At 39.3% G+C, this 23,135-nt stretch overlaps 1 protein-coding gene across 4 annotated transcripts in view; it reads right to left on the bottom strand.

The window, feature by feature from the left end:
- The window catches only part of NFYC (nuclear transcription factor Y, gamma), a 114,644-nt gene that overhangs the window by 18,707 nt on the left and 72,802 nt on the right, over positions 1–23,135 (bottom strand). For 2 of the 4 annotated variants that reach the window (XM_006867594.1, XM_006867595.1), the window contains exons 2-4: positions 14,135–14,247; positions 4,327–4,398; positions 3,016–3,129 (exon numbers count right to left, since the gene is read on the bottom strand). In XM_006867594.1, coding sequence (XP_006867656.1) covers positions 3,016–3,129; positions 4,327–4,398; positions 14,135–14,239 — 291 coding nt within the window. In that variant the 5' untranslated portion in view covers positions 14,240–14,247. Of the gene's footprint in view, positions 1–3,015; positions 3,130–4,326; positions 4,399–14,134; positions 14,248–22,396; positions 22,413–23,135 lie in introns of all 4 variants that reach the window. The other 2 variants (XM_006867597.1, XM_006867596.1) reach the window with 2 other exon arrangements.

The raw sequence follows: 23,135 nt of genomic DNA, 5'->3' as shown, positions 1-23,135 counted from the left end.
TAAGAGCTGGTGGCCAGGAGCAGACTTGCAGAATGTGCCCTTTGGAGATGTAAATTATTATATATGCCTGAGTGGGTTTTTTTGTTTGTGTGTTTTTTTAAAAAGCTAAAGTGGATAGAGAGAAATACTGTTAACTGATGGTACATGGAGGGAATTATAATCAATGTAATGAAACAAGGTAAATGATTTGTTGAATGTAAAATTGATAATATGCCCTGTAAACTTTCACTCAATCCACAATAAAAACCTTAAAAAAAAGGAAAAAAAGGAGATATATAAATTTCTAAACATACACCAAAATGTTCTAAAATATTTTTAAAACAGGTCTGAATTGGTTTTTTAATTTTTTACTTTGCCTTTTAAAAATGCTAATAACATCTCATATAAAACTGTGTAGGATAAGCACTGGAATGCTAACCAAAAGGTCAGCAGTTCACACCCACCAGCTGCTCCTTGGAAACCCTGTATGTACGTGGTCCCCAAAACCAACTTGATGGCACTTAACAGGAACATTTTTTTAAGTTATTAACTTACATACAGTGAAATGGAGAAATCTTAAATATGCAGAGCAATGAATTTTGATGAATGTATCACTTACGCAGCTGGATAAGAGTATCGACATTTCCTTTCTAATCCTTTCCAGTCAGTACACCCCAAATCTAAGACAGTAGGTACTCTCATTTCTATCACCGTAGACAGAGTGGACACAATTGTTTACTATGTCATCTTCTCTGGCTTTTTCTTAATAGAATATTTTTTTGAGTTTCATTCATGTTGTGTGGACCAAGAGTTTCTTTTTGATTCTATGCAGTAGTCCATTGGATGAATAAACCAGAATTTGTTTATATACTCCCCTAATGATGGATACCTGAACTGTTTCCAGGTTTGGGCTATTATAAGTAAGGTTGCTATAAACATTCTTATATAGAATGTCCACATTTCTTTTGGGTACAGGCAATCCTCAGGTTATGAGCAAGATCTGTTCCCATGGGTGTCTTTCGGATTTGTAAATAAATCAGAACAGGCACACGTGGTTCTTATTTAAGCTACTTTAGTGTAAGAGAGCAGCTCTGGTGGCGCATTGGTTAGCTTGACTACTAACCAAAAGGCTTGTGGTTCGAACTCACCAGCTGGCTCCACAGAAGAACGATGTAGCAGTCTGCTTCAGTAAAGATTACATTCTTGGAAACCCTATGAGTCCTTTAGGTTTATTGTGAGACAAAATTAACTCCATGGCAATGGGTTTGGTTTTTGTTTGATTAGTGATAGAAAAAACCTGCAATCTCTTTAATGATTTAAAAGCATTACGTGCAGTAAGTAAAGGTGACTGTGATGAAGAATTTGCTGAAAACGGGGGTTGGGGGTATAATATTTCAAAGCAAGGAAATTTTACATAACATTACATAGCTAGTTCATAACCCAGGTACTGCCTGTAAATACCTAGGAGTGGGATGGCTGGGTCATAGACAATGGATATGTTTAATTATCTTAGAAAATGCCATATAATTTTCCAAAGTGAATGTAACCACTTTCCATTCTGATCAACAAAAATGAGTTTCAGTTAAGTTGGTATTATTAGTCTCTTTTATTTTAGTTAGTCTAGTTTGCATTATGGTGCCAGTGAAGAACACTGAAAAGATCATGGACTGCCAGAAGAACTACAGCCAGAATGATCCTCAGAAGTAAAGACGGCAAGATTTCATCTCATATACTTTGGACATACTGTCAGGAGAGACCAGTCCCTAGGGAAAGACATTATGCTTGGTTGTTGATGTTAAGTGCCCTCCAGCATGGTAGAGGAAGACCCTCAAGAAAACGGACTGATACACTGGCTACCACAAAGAGCTCAAACAAAGCAGGAGCTGTGAGGATGGTATAACACTGGGCCGTTTTGTTTTGTTGTACATAGTGTCGCTATGAGTTGAAAGTGATTTAACAGCAACTAGCAACTAGCAAAAGCTCTGGGTATAAAACAATATCCCACAGAGGTTCTAGATTGTATTTCCCAAGTGACTTATGATAGAGAATCTATTCATATGTTTATTGGTTACTGAATTTTTTGAAGAGCCTATTCAAGTGTCTTGCTCATTTTATTTTTTAATCTGAATTGATCTTAAGGTTGGTTATAACTGTATCTCTCTAGAGCCACAAACTTCTTTTACTTCAACAGAATGGTGATAATGTCTAGCTGCAACCAAATGTCAACTCCCCAAAGGTAGGGATTTTTGTCTCTTTTGTGAATTGGCAAATCCCTAGAGCCTAGAATTGTGTCTAGAACATAATGGGTGTTCAATAAATACTTGTAGAATAATCAAATAAAAGCACATGCATTTTTCAATTTTGGAGAAGAGAAAATAAGAGGAGAAAGCATAATTCACTTTCTTGACTCTGTTATTAAAACACTATTACTGTCTGTGTCTGTCACACCCTTCTTCTTATATTTGGGTAACATGTCCTCTGCAAGCTGGGTTTAGCTGTTGAGGGCAAGGCTTCCAGAGCCAATAACCAAGGATTCTTCATACAACGTGAATGTTGATTTTATGCATTAAAATAATAAGAAGAAAAGGATCCCCAGGAAGGCAGACAACTAAAAGCTAATGAAACAGTGAAGCTTAGGTAACCATTATCAAGTGACTTAAAACTGCTAATTTTTCCTGAGGTTGTCCTTCTCTGGAATCTCCCAAGGTTTCCAACCAGAAGTTATTTGCATCTGGGCACAAATACAGTATTGTTTGCACCTCAGTTTGTAGTGAGGGCTCACCAAGTGAAGAGTTCAATCACTGAACTGTGGGAACTATGAGAGAAACAAAAATTAAGATTCATGGTGGAGAACTACTAGCAGTACTACTACTATAAGATATGTACACCTGCCTCCCAATGGGAGAGGAAAATGACAATGACCTAGCACAATTACCTGTCAGCTAAGAAAGAAGCCTAAGGAAGAACAATGCCAAGAAGAGCAGGCAAAGGAAACTTCTTCTCTGGATTCCCACCACGTACGGGCTGTAGTGTTACCTGTAGAGTCCGGCGCTTGTTATCCTCTGTGTGAATCCAGGCTCGAAGAGTCAACTCCGTAATAAAAATTTGGGCTGCCTTGGCAAACAGCACTGGAGCTTCTGCACTGATCATCTGCAAAAGAAGTAGATTCTCACCATCAATCACCAGCAAGTCTCCCAAGTCAGTTAGTCTCTTGCAATGGGACTAGGGGGCAAGTTCTATAAAATAAGATGGTAGCAGCCTCAAGAGAATCCATGATAAACTGATTTATTTTGAGAAGGGAAGATGGAGAAGGAATAGTCACTTAACATGGTATCGACCATGTGCTAAGCTAGGCCCTGTGCAGAGCATGTTCTTACCCTCCTAATAGCCTTCCATACAAACTGGTGTTTAAGAGAGGCAAAGTGACTTACCCATGGCTAAGGTTCTAATCCAAAGGACATTAGTGGTAGGGTTGAGGTTCTAATCCAAGGGAGACAATGTGGGGAAAGATAATGAGCTTGGAAAATCCAGGGATTTAGGTAAAATCTGAAGTATTCCACCCTGTTTGAACTTTATTTTTATATATTAGAAATAAGACGATAGGATAATCTTCTGTGTTACCAGCAGTGCTGTGGGGATCATATGAAATAATATACATACAAGCAACTAGCAGAAGTCAGCAATGTAAGCTGTCCTGCTGTATCTGACTGCAAAGGGCAAGCTCTTGGTCAAACAGGGCTGTGAACCTTGTAAAGGTGATCTGAGCAGGACAGAGTCATGGAAAGAAGTGGAAGATAAGGAGAACTGGGATCTGGATTCTGCTACTTTGGCTAAGTCATTTAACTTTCTTGTGTCTTTGTCCATATCTGTAAAATGGAATTAATAATGCTTATTTTATCAAATCTCACAAAAGTACTGTGAGCAGGAAATGGACCAAGAAAAGAGAAAATTACTGAGAACTATTAACCTCCTGTACAAATACAAGAGGCTATTATTTTTGAAAGGTAAGGTGTGAAATGTGGACTCCCAGAAATATAGAAATAGCCACCCCGAAATTAACCCTTTCACAAGTATAATTCTTACAAAACAAGCTCACAGATCAAAAGGTTAGAAGTGTCTATCATTATCACAGATTTTTTAGAGCTTGGAACAACAAACTAGGGCGTGCACTGATGCTAAGATGACAGGACTGTCCTGTTGATTTGATGTTATATGTTTACATTACACTGTGAAAATAATTGGGGGAGGTACCACCTGATTTACAAACAAATTCTCAGCATCATTTCACCAATGACCTATCCATCATTTTAGCTTCAGTATTATTTTTTTAAATGGATGTGAATTCACCTTCACATCTTCATCCAGTTTCATAATCTTCTTAATACGAGCCAGTGGAAGTTCCTGTACTCGGAAATCTTTCTGAAATAATCAACAAGACGTGCATAAATGAGAAGGAAAATCAAAGGGTGGCAGAGCATGACACAGGCATAAAAACACATTCTTATTGGCTTGGCTCAATCTCTCATGTCAAGAAATATGGCAGGAGAGGAGGTAAGATGAAATGGAGAAAATGTAAGCTTCAAACCAAAATCTTCTTTGTTTAATTCATGCAGAATTCAAGCACTTAATGGGTTTTAGTGTAAATTTATAATGGCTTCCAATAGTAGCCTCAAGAATGACTGTTAGATGTTGTCAGTTGATTCTGATCCATGGTGACCCCACATGTGCAGAGTAAAAAAAGTGCTGTCCACGGGGCTTTACATTTTTTGATCTTTTGAAAGCAGATCCTGGGTTAGGCATGTCTTTTGAGGAGCCTACGGGTGGGTTTGGATGGCCAACCTTTCAGCTAGGAGTCAAGCGCTTAACCATTAGTGTCACTACAAGGCTATTATTGTTGTTGTTAAGTGTTGTGGAGTTGGTTCCAACTCATAACGACTCTTACAGGGTTTCCGAGGAGTGGCTGGTAAACTTGAACTGCTTGCTTTTCGATGCTTCTCCTACAGCACCACACACCAGGACTCCGTCACTGCAGGTGAGCCTAACATTATCAAGTTTGCCTCATCACAATAAGAGAGGTGGCATTATGAATGCCCTTTTCCCCTTAATAAAGTTTACCTGTATGCAACATCTCTCAGGGATCCTGCTCTAAATTGTCAGTTCCTTTTTTTATTCAGGGGGTTGGTTCCGAAGGTTCTCTTCAGCTTGTGCAGTACTGCCCATTTCAGGCCTTTGCACTAACCTGACAACAGAATGGGGAGAGGATCCATCCCCAACACAGAAGCAGAAATCTTGTCTTCAAATTGTACTTTGTAGAGAAAAGGCCTGGAAATGGGAGAGGGCTAATTTATCAGTTCCCCTTAACAAACAGGACTGAGATTGAGGGAACCACTTAACTGTAGTGTAGATGGAATCGAGGAAAGGGCTTTTGACCAGCACCACTCAGTTACTGGAGTCCTGGTGTGGTGCTGTGGGTTAATGTGCCAGACTGCAAAGGCATCTGAACTGCAAGGTCGGCGGTTCAAGCTCACCAGCTTCTCATCAGAAACCCTATACAGGGTTGCTAAGGGTCAAAACTGACTCAACAGCACTTCACAACAACAACAACTCAAGTAATGGCAATTTAAGCCCTTTTTTGTTTAGAAACTATTGGTATTTAAACACATGCCCAATGATGGATGCAATTCTAGAAATAAGAAAAATCAATTGTGAGTTTCAGAGCTGCAATGAAGACGAGAAAGGTGCAAAGGCAGATTACTAAAATCAGCAAATTCTCTACTGGGACTAGGTGTCAAATGATTGAGTCTATAAATGGTCTGAAATGTGAATCATCAAACCTAGGAATTTGCATCATCACATTATGGAAGGAGCAGCCATTATTTGAGATTTGGTGTAATTAGCATGGGTAGTGAGTTTTCTTTTCCAAGATCCACAGAAAGCCCGAAGGAGCCCTGGGTTATATGTTGGCCTGCTAACCACAAGGTTAGCAGTTTGAAACTACCAGCACTCCACAAGAGAAAGATGAGCTTTCTGCTCCCATAAAAATTTATGGGCTCGAAAACCCCATACAGGGTCGCTATGAGTCGGAAACCTACTCGACGACACAAAACCACCGCCACCCACTGCTGCCACCACAAAAAAAACACAACTATATGTCAAAGAAGGGAGCAGGGCAGCACCAGTTTCCCCAGAATTTTTTTTGCTTTTTTCATCAGAAGGGAAGAACAACTATTTTGATAAAATGGGCTCCCAAGACATCTGATTTCTTCATACAAACCCAACAAGTTTCTTGGCTACCACTCAGCTCTACAAACTTTAAATACCAATTTTTCATCTTTTCCAATTCCAAATTTGGTATCAACAATTTCCAAGAAGCCTCTACTAATTAACCCTGCTGTGGCAGAGGCTTAAAAGTCTAGTTTTTAAAAACATCACCAAAAGTAGACAGTAGAGCATATTCTTTCTATTCTTACCTTCTCTCCTCTTTGGTTTACTCATTCATGCAATTTAACTAATAGTGAATGTACCCACTACATAAAAGATACAAAGTTAAATAGATCCCTACCCTTCAACAGTTTATAATTTAATTATGAAAGAATCACATAAGAACATAATCCTCTACTCTATACCAAAGGAGATGTAAAATCCTACAGGGATACAAAGAAGAGAATGACCAATTGGTGAGGGAGTTTAGAGAGGAGTGAGAGGTAGGTGGTGGTGGTTACGTGCCATGGAGTTGGTTCCGACTTATAGCGACCCTGTATAGGGTTTCCAAAGCTGTAAATCTTTACAGAAGCAGAAAGCCTCAGCTTTCTCCCATGGAACAGCTGGCAGTTTCGAACTGCTGACTTATAGGTTAGCAGTCCAACTTGTAAACACTATGCTACCAGAGCTCCTTAGGGGAGTAAGAGGGGTTGGGAAATGTTCCACAGACAGGCTAACACCAGAATTGTGTCTAAGGGCTGATGAGAGCTTGCTTGTTGGAAAAGCAAGAGAGTATTATTCAGATAGAGGGAACGGCATGTGTAGAAACATGGAGACACAGAGAATACATTCTATTTAAATTGTAGAGTATGACCTGAGTACAGAATGCAGCAGGAAATAAGATGCCAGATCGGGGCCGGATCCAAGAGGAATAAAAAAGTTTAACAACAAAAACGAATCATTGGTCTTCCTACTTGTGAGGCATATCAATGAGATCCTACACAGAAATGTCAAAGAAAACGTTAGAGACGATTTCTTTGGAAGGTGTCTTAGAGTGATACACAGTACAAGATTAGAACCATAAGATTTCACTTTCTGACATGGATGCCCTGATTTGGTTTGGTTGTTCAGTACAATTTTCATAAGACAGTTCTAAGATTACTTAACCAAAGCCCAAAACTGATAAATTACCTCATTCTCCAACTTGAAAGAGTAAATCTAATTTTAGAAGTTCTTAAGACTATTCTTTAATCAAAAGCAACAAGAAAGGGTCAAGGATAAAAAGATTATAATCTTTCCATTTTGTTTGTTGTTGTTAAGTGCCATCACGTTGGTTCTGACTCATAGCGACCCTGCCTGTATAAGGCTTTCAAGGAGCGACAGTACAAACCTACCCTGCAGTCCAGCACATTAACCAACAATGCCACACCACTTGGGAATGTTACAAAATGAGGTATAGATTTACAAAAGAGCACTGTACCCAATATTCCAACCCCAATCTTTTCTTTAGAGAGAAACCAATTTTCGTGAGTCCCAAACCTTGAGATCTCAAGGGACAGTGAAAAGAAAAGTAACTCTTCTGACAATTATCTTGGGGGAGGGGTACACTCATCATTGCAGACAATAGCCTGGGTTGTCTATAATTTTATCCTAATTTCCCAGGCACATGTAGGCTTTATCTTGTTGGGGACGGGAGCACCTTCACTGAATAGCTTGTTGCTGTTGTTAAGTGCCATCGAGTTGGTTCTGACTCATAGCGACCCTGTGCAGGGTTTCTAAAGAGCAGCTTGTAAGCTTGAACCTCCAACCTTGCAATTCATACTGACCTTACAGTCCAATGCATTAACCCACAGTGCCACACCAGAACTCCCCATGCCACTGAAAACCATGCAACTAAGTTATGTATAATCATGTAACAACACTTCCTTCTGAAGCTCATCAAAATGGAAAAACTAACCTATACTGAGTCTTTCTACTTTTACAAGTGATTATCAACAAGATGGTATAAGCACTAGACAGCAAGGTCAGTTTGAACCACATGGTTGGCAGTTCAAACTCAACAGTTGCTTTTCAAAAACTCTCTACAGGGTCACTATAGGTTGGAACCGATGCAACAGCACTTAACAACACCAACAAGGTGGAAAGCGTGGGGGAACCACAAGGTTCGTGACTAGAGCCTGCCAGCTGCTCCAGAGGGAAAAACTGAAGTATTAAGCTCTCACAAAGATTTAAAACCTCAGAAACCTTAAATGGGGTGTGAACCAACTTGACAGACTTAACAACATAACAAGGCAGAAGAGCAGATTCTCTTTCAGAACATTCTCATGACCCTGAACACAACCAGAAAACTACATTAAAGACTGCTGACACCTGAAATTGCCAAGTTTCAAAAAGTCTGGATTTACCCGATAAGAATTTGGAGCCAAAGAAAAGTCAATGGGTCTTGGTTGTGCTAAAGAACATCCGGAGTTTCAAATAATGATGAAAAATCTTTTCCAGGCCTACCCAGTCAGGCAATCCTGCAAAGTCAAGATTTTAACCCTATCAAAAGTCATGATTATTAACCTTTGATGCAAGTTAAAACCACCTGGGGAGCTTTAGAAAAACAAGATACCAAAGATGTACCCAGACCAACTCTATCAGGAACTCTGGAGAGTAAAGTCCTGATACTGTTTTTAAAACTCTGCAGGTGCCTACGATTGATCCACAGTAGATTAAGAACCATTACTTTACACCTAGACCAACATTGGTACCACTTGGAACTAAAAAGAAATGCAGGACCTGAGGACCTACCCCAAACTACCTAAATTAGAATCTATATTTTAACAAGACTCTTATGTGTGCCACACAGACAATAAAATTTGAGAAGCACTGTTCTAGAGAAAGGGATAAAATCATATTTTGCAATGGTTCACCAGCCTCTACCACTGAGTCCTTGTTTAAATAGTTACCTGATTTTACTGTAAAGTTAGAAATGTCAATGTTCAATTGGTAGCGTAGTGGTTATGAATAGGGCTGCGAACCTTAAGGTCAGCGGTTCGAAGCTACCAGCCGCTCCGCGGGAGAAAGACGAGGCTTTCTACTCCCGTAAAGATTTACACCCTCGGAAACCCTGTACAGGGTCGCTATGGGTCGGAACCGACTCGACGTCACATAACAACAACAAGGACTGAAAAGATGAAACTAGAATTTAAAAGAAAGTGACCTAGGCATTAAATTACTGCTAATTCAAGGCTTAATGAGATGCAAGGAATAAATAATAGTTCAAGGAGAATTAGATAGTTCTTCAAAAGAGTCTGCTTCCCACCTCCCAAAAGGAAAGTTAGCTTTCTCTTCTCTACTTTTAAAAGAGATTGAGAGGAATACAATTCAATGGAAAGAAGTCTGTTGATTATTGTTCCCAGAGCTCTGCTGCGAAGGAATATGTATAATTGCACAATCTCTCTGGTGTACAATCATTTTGGTATGACTATAACTAACTTCAATCCCCATTAAACACCACCTAAGTTTATGAACAGTTACAGCGCTTGTAAGAATGAGGAGACTATGACAAACAAGAAGAGATTAAAAATATAAACCACTATTGCAAGATTCAGACTGGACCAATATTTTAATACATCATGGACTACTTCATCCAGCAAATAACTATTATTTGTTTTGGAACACCTGTCTCCCATCTTTGAGATACCATAATACCTTATGAATAGTCTCATCAGTTTGATTTATGCTTGGAGAGACAAAACAATGGATTTTTGGAAAACCTGTTAAGACATTTTGAGGTGTCAATCTAAGAGGTTCTGACATAGCTGAAGAATTCTGGCTGTTAAGTGCTGCTGAGTTAAACTAATGATAAGATGCCTGGCTGTACCATTACACAGACAGAGGTGCAGTCAAAGACACAGAAGTCTTCATGTGATGTGTTCACAGAATCCTTGCACAGAGGGGAAAAGAGTGTCTTACGGAAGAAAAAGTCATGAAGACTTTATTGGACTGCAATCTTGCTCAAAGTTGACAATCATATTGGCTTTGCATTGGATCTGAAGTAGAGGAGCAGGACTCATTCAAATATTTGCGCACCTGATACATGCAAAACATTGTTCTCGCCTGGGTAAGAAAAATGTAACAGGGAAGAGGTCTAGGGATCTTTTTGAAGGGCCCACAAGAAGAAAATTTCAGTCAGTCATCAACACAAGAGTGGTTAAAGATAGCGTTCCTCTTTGCTCTTCATCCACAAAAACCAGAACCAAAAATTGAATTCTTCAAAGTAATCCTCTTCAAACCCTTGTCTAGGTGCTAAAATTCAGTCCATGCCATAACCTGCTCTGTTGGCAAACAAGTTTGAAAAGTAAGCCAAGTATGGTAAAAACACAAAACCCAACAAAACAAAGAAAAGTTAAGTGCTGCATTTGAACCTCCAGAGCTCATATGGCCACTTGCCTAATCCCGGAATTCTGTTTCTGGGCTCAAGCTACTTGTTTACTGTCTGTTCTTCCACCAAAATACAAGCTCCTTGAGTGCAATGATCTTATCTGTCTGGTTCACTGCTGGAGCCACCAGAACTAGCACAGCCACAGGTGGTGTGTACTATTTGTTGAGTAAACAAATAAACTGACCTTGTATGTCACATGTTAAAGGCCACTAATCTTTAAGAATGACCATATTCGTTCTATATTAGGCAGGAATCCAGTGTCTGCTCTGCCAGGATGCCAATACCTCTAGGGCAGGAATGACGCATACAGCACAGGGAGTTCCTTGAGTATCTGCTAAATGGCACTAAACAGAACATTCTTCATAAGGATGTGACATTATATTCTGAAAATATTTCAATATAATCCTGTCTCACCTCCTGTTACTACTCTCATACATAAACTTTACTCCTACCCCAACTACTACTACACAGAGTTACTTCTAGCCACAATGATCTTCTTGCTGTTCCTCTAAATGCTGAGCCCCATGCCTTTATGAATGCTCTCCTTTGTGCTTCAGCTAAGCTCGCCCATCCTTTCTATCTGGTGAATGCTTACTTATATTTCAAGATCCAATAAAAATGTCCCAGCATGTGAAAGCATCTTTAACTCCATCAGGGAAAAGCAGGCTCCATGTCCTCTATGCTCTTACAGCACTGTAACTTGACTGCTTCAGGATCAGGGCTCACAACTGTGCCTGATTCAGTAAGCATTTAAGAAACATTTGCTGATTAACAACTCTGGTCATAAGTACTAGTTGTAAGTTACTCAAGGACCAGGATCATATTTGATTTGTCAAAGTCAGTAGTTCTCAACAGGGGGAGATTTTGCCCTCAAGGAAATATCTGGAATTGTCTGGAAACAGTTTTGGTTGTCCTCGGAGAGAGACATGCTATGGGTATCTATCAAGCAGAGACCAGAGATAATGCTAACAAACATCCTATAATGCATAGAACAGCCCCCTGCAACAAAGGATTATCCCAGGCCCAAGTGCCAATGGTACTGCTACTGAGAAACCATGGTCTAAATATATCTTTTGACACCTTGAAAGACTGCCTAGCTCATTAACAGATTTGTAGTTTAATAAAACTGACCAATAGTTATCACCAGGTTTTAGAAATCTGGTAAGCAGGTTGTAAGAATTTGGCAAGACTATCAAAATCAGGTCAAAATGGATGTCAGAAGAGACTCTGAAACCAGCTCTAAAATGTAAAGCAAATAGAAGAAATGAGGAGATACAAAGCTGAACAGAAAATTTCAAAGGTCAGCTTGAGAAGACAAAGTCAAATATTACAGCAAAATGTGCAAAGATCTGAAGTTAGACAACCAAAAGGTAAGAACACACTCAGCATTTCTCAAGCTGAGTAAACCGAAGAAAAAATTCATGCCTCAGCTTTTGTTACTGAAGGACTCTCTGGGCAAATTAATGAATGATGCAGAAAGCATCAAAAGAAAATGGAAGGAATACACCGAGCCACTGTACCAAAAAAGGAAATGGTCAATGTTCAACTGTTTCAAGTGGTAGTATATGATCAAGAGCCAATGATACTGAAGGAAAAAAATCCAAGCTGCACTGAAGGAACTGGTAAAAGAACGAGGCACCAGGAATTAATGGAATACAAATTGAAATCATTCAAGAAAGTGAGGTGGCAGTGGAGGCACTCACTCATCTATGCCAAGAAATTTGGAAGATAACTATCTGGCCAACTTATTGGAAGACATCCATATTTGTTCCCATTCTAAAGAGAGGTGACCCAATGGACTGCGGAAATAGATTTTTACAAAAGGCAATACAGAAATGGCTGCAACCATACATTGACAGAGAATTTCCAGAGATTCAAGGCGGATTAAGAAGAGGACGTGGAACAAGGGATATCATTGCTGACATCAAATGGATCTTGGATGAAAGCAGAGAATACCAAAAAGATGTTTACCTGTACTTTATTGACTACGCAACGGCCTTTGATTGTGTGGCTCGTGACAAGCTATGGACAACATTGCAAAGTATGAGTATTCAGGAACACTTAATTTTGTGCATGGACCAAGAGGCAGTTGTTCAAACAGAATATGGGAACACTGAATGGTTTAAAATTAGGAAAGGTGTGAGACAGGGTTGTATTCTTTCACCATACTTTTTTAACCTGTATGCTGAGCAAATAATCCAAGAAGCTGGGTTATATGAAGAAAAACGTGGCATCAGGATTGGAGGAAGACTCATTAGATATGCAGATGATACAACCTTGCTTTCTGAAAGTGATGAGGACTTAAAATACTTACTGATGAATATCAAAGACCACAGCCTTCGGTATTGACTGCATCTCAAGAAAACAAAAATCCTCACCACTGGACCAATAAACAACATTGATCAAGGGAGAAATATTGAAGTTATCAAGGACTTCTTTTTTTCTTGGATCAACCATCAACACTCATGGAAGCAGCAGCCAAGAAATCAAACAACAGACTGCATTATGCAAATCTGCTGTACAAGACCTTTTAAAATGTTGACGAGCAAAGACGTCAGCTTGAGGACTAAGGTGCACCTGACACAAGTCATGGTATTTGCAATAACCTCATATATATGCCAAACCTGGACAGTGAATAAGGAAGAACGTAGAAGAATTGATGCAGTTGAGTTATGGTGTTGGAGGAGAATACTGATTGGTGCCATGGGCTGCCAAAAGAACAGAGATCTGTGTTGAAAGAAGTGCAGCCAGAGTGCTCCTTGGAGGCCAGGAAGGACAAACTTCATCTCTCATACTTCAGACATATTGTCAGGAGGGACCAGTCACTGGAAAAGGGTATGTTTGGTTAGGTGGAGGGTCAGAGAAAAAGAGGAAGACGGATTGGCAAAGTGGCAGCATCAAGGGGCTCAAGTATGGCAACAACTGTGAGGTTGGCCCAGGACCGGGCAGTGTTTCGTTCTGTTGTGCACAGGGTTGTTAAGAGTTGGCACCTAACAACAACAACAACAACAATTAAATCAAGCCTGGGAGTACAGTGGCTCCACAGGATAAGCACTGGATTATGAACCACAAAGTCATCGGTTCAAGCCCACCAAATGCCCCATGGGTGAAAGATGAGGCTTTCTGCTCCCACAAAGATTAAAGCCTTGGAAACCCTATACAGGGCTGCTGTGAGTCAGAATTGATTCCACGGCATTTAACCACCACCACCAAATCAAGACTAACACATGTGCTACAGCTATGCTCTGCTTTTCTATATCCCCTGTAATAAATGCCTCATAATGAACTACCTCCAAGTCAAAGCATTACTACGTACCCACATGCCTACATAAAATCACGAGTTACCTCACCTAAGGCAAATCACATATATTTTTTTCTTTTCCCACCCAGAGGTCAAGAATGAGCTATGCTTTTATACACATGCCTGAGATTTAAAATGTCTTAAGTCTACATTTTGGTTAATCATTCCACAGCTCTTTCATTCTTCTCAAAAATTTCCCACAAAATATTCTCATTCTTTCTTACCACTGTTAAATTCCGGATTTCTTCCATGACACGAGGCCAGAAAGACTGTAGGCTTTGCTGAGCATCACTGCTGCTAGTACCACCAAATCCTCCTTCTGTAGACATTCTGACAACTGAGAACAAACACATACATGAGACACATTAATACAATCAAGTCAGACTTTATATCCAGGCTAGTTATTTATATCTCTTTTGGTAAATATTTTCACTAATTCCTTCAAGTTTTCATTCTAAGAAGGTATTACTGTTTTGCTGAAGGGATTTCTAGCAAATTTAAATCTTAGCAAAAATATATGGAGAAAGTTTTCTCCTCTCTGCATACACCACACAGACTATCAAGAAGTACCAACTAAAAAATCTCAAATTGCTTGAAATCCCAATGTGCACCTAAAACTTGTAGTTTCTTATTTGGGGGAAAAAGGCACTTGGCTGTCCTAGCATGACCATAATTTTCTATGTCATTATCAGCCAGAGCTTTTTCAAGGTCACCGTGGGCTTCTCACACTCCATGCCACAGCCTGCAACAGATACATTAAGGGTCTCAGCTATTAATACTGTACGGAGATGAATACCTGGAGCTTTGAAAAAAGAAGTCAATTGTAATACTTTTGGTTTAGATACCCTATTTTAGAATGGGATTACTGATTATTTTTCCTTCTAATCATGCAAATTTGCATTTAAGACACAAAAATACTAAAGTCTAAGCCAAAATTCAGTTGTTGAGTGCCCTTGAGTCAATTCCAACTCATAGAGATCCTGTATAGGACTTCCAAGGAGTGGCTGGTAGATATGAACAAACCTTGTCATTAGCAGTCTAGTGCTTATCCTATAGCACCACACCAGGACTCCAATAATTGAGTAGATGGTAACAGGTCTCTTAATGAAACTACTTCTGCACTCTTTCATAATGGAACCTCTCTGCTAGTCAAACACCACATCAGCAACTGGGTGCTTTTAAGATGGTTGAAAATCATTGGCAAATTACAATTAAGATAGAGAGAAGAGTGTTAGAATCTAAAGTTGTGGAATAAGGATCCCCATATCAGTTATCTATCAGTTTGATAGTAGTCTTATAATGACTTAAAAGATTTACAGAAGAAAAGAAAGAACTCCAGATGGCTGAAATGCTTATCTGGCAAACACTTAAATGCAAGAAACAGTTTAATTACACAGAAAGAATTCATGTTTGGGGCAATTATTTTAAAAGGTTTAATATGTCAGTGACAAGACTGGCAAAGAGTTATGTAAATAGTTAAGAACATTCAGAGGGACTAAAAGAAAAGTACTGGAAGTCAAGTAACACATGAGCAAAGTTGCTACTTTACTTTTCATTAAGTAGTATTGGGTGTTGTGCAGATGCATGTTGGATGGATCACTCTCCACCAGCAGTGTAAAGAAGGCTGATAAATCTAAGTTTATACTTTGAGGATGTTCAATTCAATCTTACATGTTTGCTTGAGGTTGTCCTAGAGACCTCCGATGTTCTGTTTCTGTTTCTTTAATTCCCTTCTAAAAGAAATGATGAGAGGAAAGAAAGGAAAGGAAAACAAAAGCACAATCTTCAAAGCAGATTTCACTCTGGCTGCAATGACATTAGTGGATGATGATGTAATGAGAAGAGGTCTGAACCCAATTTTTAGTGCTGAAGTCTACAAGCAGCTCTATACATGATCTCCTCCAAAAAAAAAAAAAACCCACTGCCATCAAGTTGATTCTGGTTCATAGTGACCCTACAGGACAGAACAGAACTGCCCGATAGGGTTTTCAAGGTTGTAAATCTTTACAGAAGCAGACTGCCACACCTTTTTTCCTTGGAATGGATAGTGGGCTTCAACTTTCAGCTGACCTTCCAGCAGCCAAGCACTTTAATACTGAGCCACTAGGTCTCCTTCCACTACAGGAATGCTAAATACCTGGGAAGCAATATGATTTTGCAGTTTCTGGGAAGGAATTAAACAGAGATGACAAGATAAAATCTCAAGGTAAATAAAAGTGTTGTTGTTGAGTACCACAGACTCATAGTGACCCTGCATAGGGTTTCCAAGGCTTTAAATCTTTGCAGGAACAAAAAGCCTCATTTTCTCCCAAGGAGCCAGACCTTGTGGTTTACAGTCCAGAGCTTATCGTATGGAGCCACCTTGTCCCCTAAATAACCAAGTGAGGTCCCCTCAAAACTCATCTTCCTTGTACCATTTTCACTCAGATGTACTGAAAACAAAGAAATCAAGATAATCTAGAGACGTTTTATTATTTGTTTTTTAATAATAGCTTCCTATAAGGTATTGCTGTTGTTAAGTGCCATCAAGTCAGTCTGAATCATAGTGACCCTGTATAGGGTTTCCAAGGAGCAACTGGTGGACTTGAACTGCCAACCTTGGGGTAACCAGTTCAGTGCTTATCCTACAGCACCACAGCAGCTAGAACAATGAAGAGAGTGAGGCTCAATCTGACCCTTTAAAAAAATAAGATAAAATTTTTAAATCGTTCTATATAAATGAAAACAATTATCAAAAAACCTTTTTTTTTTTTTTTTTTTTTTTTAAATCGAACCTTTCACTGCAGAGATCCAAAGACAGGCCTGACTCTAACAAAATCTGCATGCAAACCCTAAGGTTAAAGGAGGAAGACACACCTTTACCAATGTGATGTCTTTGTACACTTGCTAATGACGGGTGCGGTGAGATTTAGGTTGTTCTCTTATTTCCCTCCAAAAACATTACAAAGGAGCACAATTCAAAAAGCAGTCTGCTTCTAAACTTTGAGCCACTACTATGAATGGGTTGGTATGATCAATTCCCTATAAATATCTGTGCAGTAACTAGATCTGAATGAATCTTTGGCTGGCTCAGAGCTACACATTGCTGTAGTGGAGGTTGTGTACAAGGCAGAAGTTAGCAAATGCTTCTGGAACAGAAAAATGTTTCAAAGGGAAGTTTTTATTTTGGGAGGCCCATCTGCATTGGAAAAATCACATATTCACTGGATAATGGCAACAAAAAATAACCCAAAAAATTAGTAACTAATGTCTTTTATATTTCAATGTATCATAGAAGTTTGTCTTTGGGGTTAAATGCCTTTGAGTCAGTTCCGACTCACAGTGACCCTATATAGGATTTCCGAGGAGCAGCTGGTGAATTTGAACCTCCGCTAGGCAGTTCAGAGTATTATTTATTATCCCACAGTGCCACACCAGGACTCCTTATAGAAGTCTCTTGTTGTTAACTGCTGTCGAGTCAGTTCTGACTCATAGCGACTCTCTGTAAGGTTTCTGAGGAGTGAATGGTGAACTTGAAGTTAAAACTAGCTTTGCAGTCCAGCACATTAACCCAAAGCATCATACCAGGACTTTAGGACTGAAAAAAAGACATCAAGAGCCACTCAAACTCATCCCTTTGTAAGATGCTGCAACTCTTCAACCTCTGTCCAACATCCCATCCCACTCTTGGTGGACATCCAGCATAAATTCAAACATCCCTCTAGTTCTGGGAAACTGGCTCACTCGTGACATTCTTTCCCATATTTGGATAGTTCTGACTATTCTTCTTTACATTAAGTTGAATTTACAAGCAAAGTTCAATTCGAGCTGTAAATTTAAAGGTAAAGCCTTGATTATTTTCTTATTATCCAGCAATCTCTTTTTCTAAATTTCTCTGATATCAGAAGACTAAGCCACTCTTTTTCATCAGAGACGTAAGATGCTGTCAGGAGTGAAAAAGAGGAAAATTTGGGGAATGTTGTTTAGCATCTTTGCAAAGAGATGAAGAGTAACTAATTCTTTTCAAAATATCTTTTGGAATAAGAAAAATTATGTCAAATTTCTAGAAAAGGCAAGTACTTTTTATTCAAAATGTTCTCCCTAAAAGCAGATCCAGCGTTAATATTAAGGCTTTAAAAATAAAACCAAATCCCAAGCAACACATTTTATGCAAAATAGATGTTCTCAATATTTTCTAACTGAGGCATAAAGTAATGGTAATAAAATTTAATCATAACAATGAGATAATTTTGCTGACCAAACACACCCTTAAACAAGGTAATAAAAAAAAACTTTTTAATCACCTTTTTATTTTAATAATACACTCACTGCAACTGAGTTGATTTTGGTCAAAAGTAGTCCATTTACAGCATCTACATTCCATGGAAAATGCACTAAATTAATTTTCTAGAGCAATGAAAGAAAGCATATATTTAAAAGAAAAGAGATTAAGATTCCAGAATTATCTTCAATCCATGTTTAATTGCTATCTCTTTAATTGGATTACTTTAAAGTTACTTATATATAGTTGACAATACTATCTTAAGACCAAGCCACATTATCTTGTAGTTGCTGTTAGGTGCCATCGAGTCTGTACCAACTTATAGAGACCCTATGCACAACATAACGAAACATTGCCCAGTCCTGGGCCAACCTCACAATTGTTGCCATGCTTAAGCCCATTCATTGATGCTGCCACGTTGCCAATCCATCTCGTTGGGGATCTTCCTCGTTTTCTCTGATCCTCCACCCTACCAAACATGATATCCTTCTCCAGTGACTGTCCTTCCTGACAGTATGTCAGAAGTATGAGACACAAAGTTTGGTCATCCTGGCCTCCAAGGAGCACTCTGGCTGCACTTCTTCCAACACAGATCTCTGTGTTCTTTTGGCAGCCCATGGCACTTTCAATATACTCCTCCAACGCCATAATTCAAAAACAATCAATTCTTCTACATTCCTCCTTATTCACTGTCCAGCTTTGGCATGTATATGAGGTTACTGAAAATACCACAGCTTGGGTCAGGTACACCTTAGTCCTCAAACTGACATCTTTGCTCTTCAACACTTTAAAAAGGTCTTGTGTAGCAGATTTGCCTAATGCAATACGTCGTTTGATTTCTTGACTGCTGCTTCCATGAATGTTGATGGTTGATCCAAGAAGAATGAAGTCCTTGACAATTTCAATTTTTTCTCCTTTGATAAGACTGTTGTTTATTGGTCCAGTGGTGAGGATTTTTGTTTCTTTAACATTGAGATGAAATCCATCCCGAAGGCTGTGCTCTTTGATCTTCATCAGTAAGCATTTTAAGTTCTCTGCACTTGCAGCGAGCAAGGCTATAGCATCTGCATATTGCAGGTTGTTAATGAGACTTCCTCCAACCCTGATGCCATGTTTTTCTTCATATAACCAAGCTTCTCAGATTATTTGCTCAGCATACAGGTTGAATAAGTATGGTGAAAGAATACAACCCTGTCGCACACCTTTCTTAATTTTAAACATTCAGTGTTCCTATGTTTGGTTTGAACATGGTCAATGTACAGATCCTCATGAGCACAATTAAGTGTTCCAAAATATTCATACTTCACAATGTTTTCCATAGCTTGTCATAATCCACATAATCAAAGGTCTTTGCATAGTCAATAAAGTACAGGTAAAGTACAGGAGCTCTGGTAGCGTAGTGGTTACAAATTGGGCTGCGAACCTTAAGGTCAGCGGTTCAAAACTACCAGCCGCTCCGCGGGAGAAAGATGAGGCTTTCTACTCCTGTAACGATTTACACCCTCGGAAACCCTGTACAGGGTCGCTATGGGTTGGAACCGACTCGATGGCACTTAACAACAAACATCTTTCTGGTATTCTCTGCTTTCAGCTAAGATTCAGCTGACGTCAGCAATGATGTCCCTTATTCCATGTCCTCTTCTGAATCCAGCTTGAACCTCTGGAAGTTCTCTGTCAGTGTATGCTTGTAGCCATTTCTGTATTACCTTTAGTAAAACTTTACTCACATGAGATGTCAAAGATATTGTCAGATGATTTCCACATTCCGTTGGGTCACCTCTCTTTGGAATGGACAAAATTGGCTCTTGATCATATGCTACCTCTTGAAACGGTTAAACATCAACCATTTCCTTTGGTACAGTGACTCTGTGTTGTGTATTCTTTACATCTTCTTTTGATGCTTTCTGCATCATTCAATAATTTGCCCAGAAAATCCTTCAGTAACAAAAGTTGAGGTTTGAATTTTTTCTTCAGTTCCCCAGCTTGAGAAATGCTGAACATGTTCTTCCCTTTTGGTTTTATGACTTCAGATCTTTGCACATTTTCATTGTAATATTTGACTTTGTCTTCTTGAGCTGATCTTTGAAATTTTCTGTTCAGCTCTTGTACCTCCCTTTCTTCCATTTGCTTTAGCATCTCAACACTGGAGAGCAAGTTTCAAGTGTCTCCCTCTGACATCCATTTACATCTTTTCCTTCTTTCTTGTCTTCTTAATGACTTTTTGCTATCTTCCTGTATGATGTTCTTGATGTCATCCCACAACTCTTCTGGTCTTCGGTCTTTAGTGTTTAATGTATCAAATGTGTTCTTCATATGATCTCTACATTCAGGTGGGATGTATTCAAGGTCCTATTTTGGCTCTCGTTGACTTGTTTTCATTTTCTTCAGCTTCGGTTTGAATTTGCAGATAAGCAATTGATGGTCAGTTCCACAATCTGCCTCTGACCTTGTTCTGGCTGACATGGAGCTTTCCCACTGTCTCTTTCCACAGATGTAGTAAATTTGATTTCTGTGTATTCCAGCTGGTGAAGTCCATGTGTATAATCATCTCTTATGCTGTTAGGGAGCTCTGGTAGCATAGTGGTTACTAATCGGGCTGTGAACCTCAAGGTCGGCAGTTTGAAACTACCAGCGGTTCTGCGGGAGAAAGGTGGGGCGGTCTGCTCCCGTAAAGATTTACAGCCTCGGAAACCCTGTACAGGGTCGCTATGGGTCGGAATCGACTTGACAGCACTTAACAACAACAACAATGCTGTCCAAAGAAGGTATTTGAAATGAACAAATCATTGGTTTTGCAGAATTCTATTATGCAATATCCAGCATCATTTCTGTCACCAAGGCCATATTTTCCAATTACTGATCCTTCCTCTTTGTTTCCAACCTTTGCATTCAAATTATCAGTAAGAGCAATACATCTTGATTACATGTTTGATCAATTTCAGATTGAAGAAGTTGGTAGAATTCTTCTATTATAGCCTCACTGGCTTTAGTGGTTGAGGTGTACATTTGAGTAATAGTGCTGTTAAGTGGACTTCCCTGTGTTGTTGTTAAGTACCTTGGAGCCAGTTCTGACTCACAGTGACCCTGTACAGGGTATCTGAGGCTGTAAATCTTTACGGTAGCAGAAAGCCTCATCTTTTTCCCGCAGAACAGCTGGTAGTTTCGAACTGTAGACCTTAAGGTTAGCAGCCCGATCATAACCACTACACTACCAGAGCTCGAAGGCACATATCATGACTCATCTTGATATGTTCTTTTTAACAATGAATGCAACACCATTTCTCTTCAATTTGTCATTCCTGGCATAGTAAACCATGTGGTTGTCAGATTCAAAATGGCCAATACCAGTCCATTTCAGCTCAGTAATGCCTAAGATATTGATGTTTAAACATTCCATTTCATTTTTGACAATTTCCAATTTTCCTAGATTCATACTTCGTACATTCCATGTTCCGATTATTTGTGGATGTTTACAGCTGTTTCACTTCATTTTGAATTGTACCCCATGAGCAAACGAAGGTTTCCCAGGCTTTACTCCCATGGGCTTTATTCCATTCGCGTCGTCATCATGGTCAACTCTACTTTAAGGAGGCAGAGCTCTTCCCTAGTCACATCTTGAGTGCCTTCCAACCTGAGGGGCTAAGTTTCCGGCACTATATCTGACAGTGTTTCTCTGCTATTCATAACGTTTTCAGTGACTAAATATTCAGAAGTAGTTCATCTGAAACCTGTCTGCCGGGGTGACCCTGCTGGTATTTAAAATACCCGTGGCATAGCTTCCAGAATCACAGCAACTCTTAAGCCACCACAGTATGAGAAACCGACAGAAGTGGTAGTACATTATCTTGGCTCATTCTATATTCATTGATTACTTCATAAGTACTTGAATAAGACTGTCTTTTAAACTGTTAAATAAAAACTTAAGGGCTAGATGGCTGTTGCTAGAAGTAACCTCAACTCCCAGTACCTACAAATATATCTGGCTTTTAAAAGATTCTTACCATAGTTTGCTTTCCAGAGCAAGAAAGAGAAGAATTAACAGTTTATCATGAAAAGGCTATATTGCCAATGTTCAACTCAAGTGCCCTGTCTCCACAAGACTTCTTCAAATATCTCCATCTGGAAATAATTATGTCTTCCTCCATCTCTCTTTCTGCCCTCACCACATGATTGTGTGGGATCATTCATGTGCATGTCATATCTATGTCCGTTCTGATTTACAAACTCCTTGAGGGCAGGGCCTGAGTATGATTTTTCTTCAGATCTATTATACCCTCTAGCACAGAGTCACATGACTAATTATTCCAGGGTGAAGGAGCAAAAGAATTGCTCAAGTATAACCTAAGATAGACGGATCTCTTGGAAAGTTTGGCCCTGAAATACACTTACTGGACTTGCTTGAGCAACCAAAGAATGTGGTTATACAGCTGTTCTAGTGTGTGGTGCTGTAAGATAAGCACTGGACCACAAGGTCTGTGTGAACTGCAAGGTGGGCAGTTCAAACCCTATACAGGGTCTCTATGAGTTGAACTGACTCAGTGGCAATTAACAACAACAATTAGAAATCCACCTGAAGATAACTTACTGAAGTGGATTTAAGATAAAAGGGAACAAGAGAAAAGAGACACACATTCTCAAGAAGATCCTTGAAGTTCTAAGGCAAACAAGAAAGCTGGAAACATGTGTATGCATCATTTTCAGCTGCTATTCTTTTGAAAGATAGAATCTTCGCTGGGAGGTGACCAGTAATGATAAGTAAAGCTTGAAATACTAATGAAAACGGCTTAGGAGGAGGTGAAGGAGGGCAAACCTCTCTGGCCATCTATTAGCAAGAAGATAAGGAGAAAATCATAGAGGAAATAGAATGACTCAATCAGATCACTCAAGACTAGACAATCCAGCTGTCACTATAAAATACAGTTACTCTTCTTGAAGGAAAAAAAAAAAAGAGAGAGAGATCTAAG

This window comes from Chrysochloris asiatica, unplaced genomic scaffold (assembly GCF_000296735.1).
Source record: "Chrysochloris asiatica unplaced genomic scaffold, ChrAsi1.0 scaffold00106, whole genome shotgun sequence".
NCBI classification, from domain to species: Eukaryota; Metazoa; Chordata; class Mammalia; order Afrosoricida; family Chrysochloridae; genus Chrysochloris; species Chrysochloris asiatica.
The sequence above is the reverse complement of the archived record's forward strand: the minus strand, read 5'-3'. Positions and strand labels throughout refer to the sequence as shown.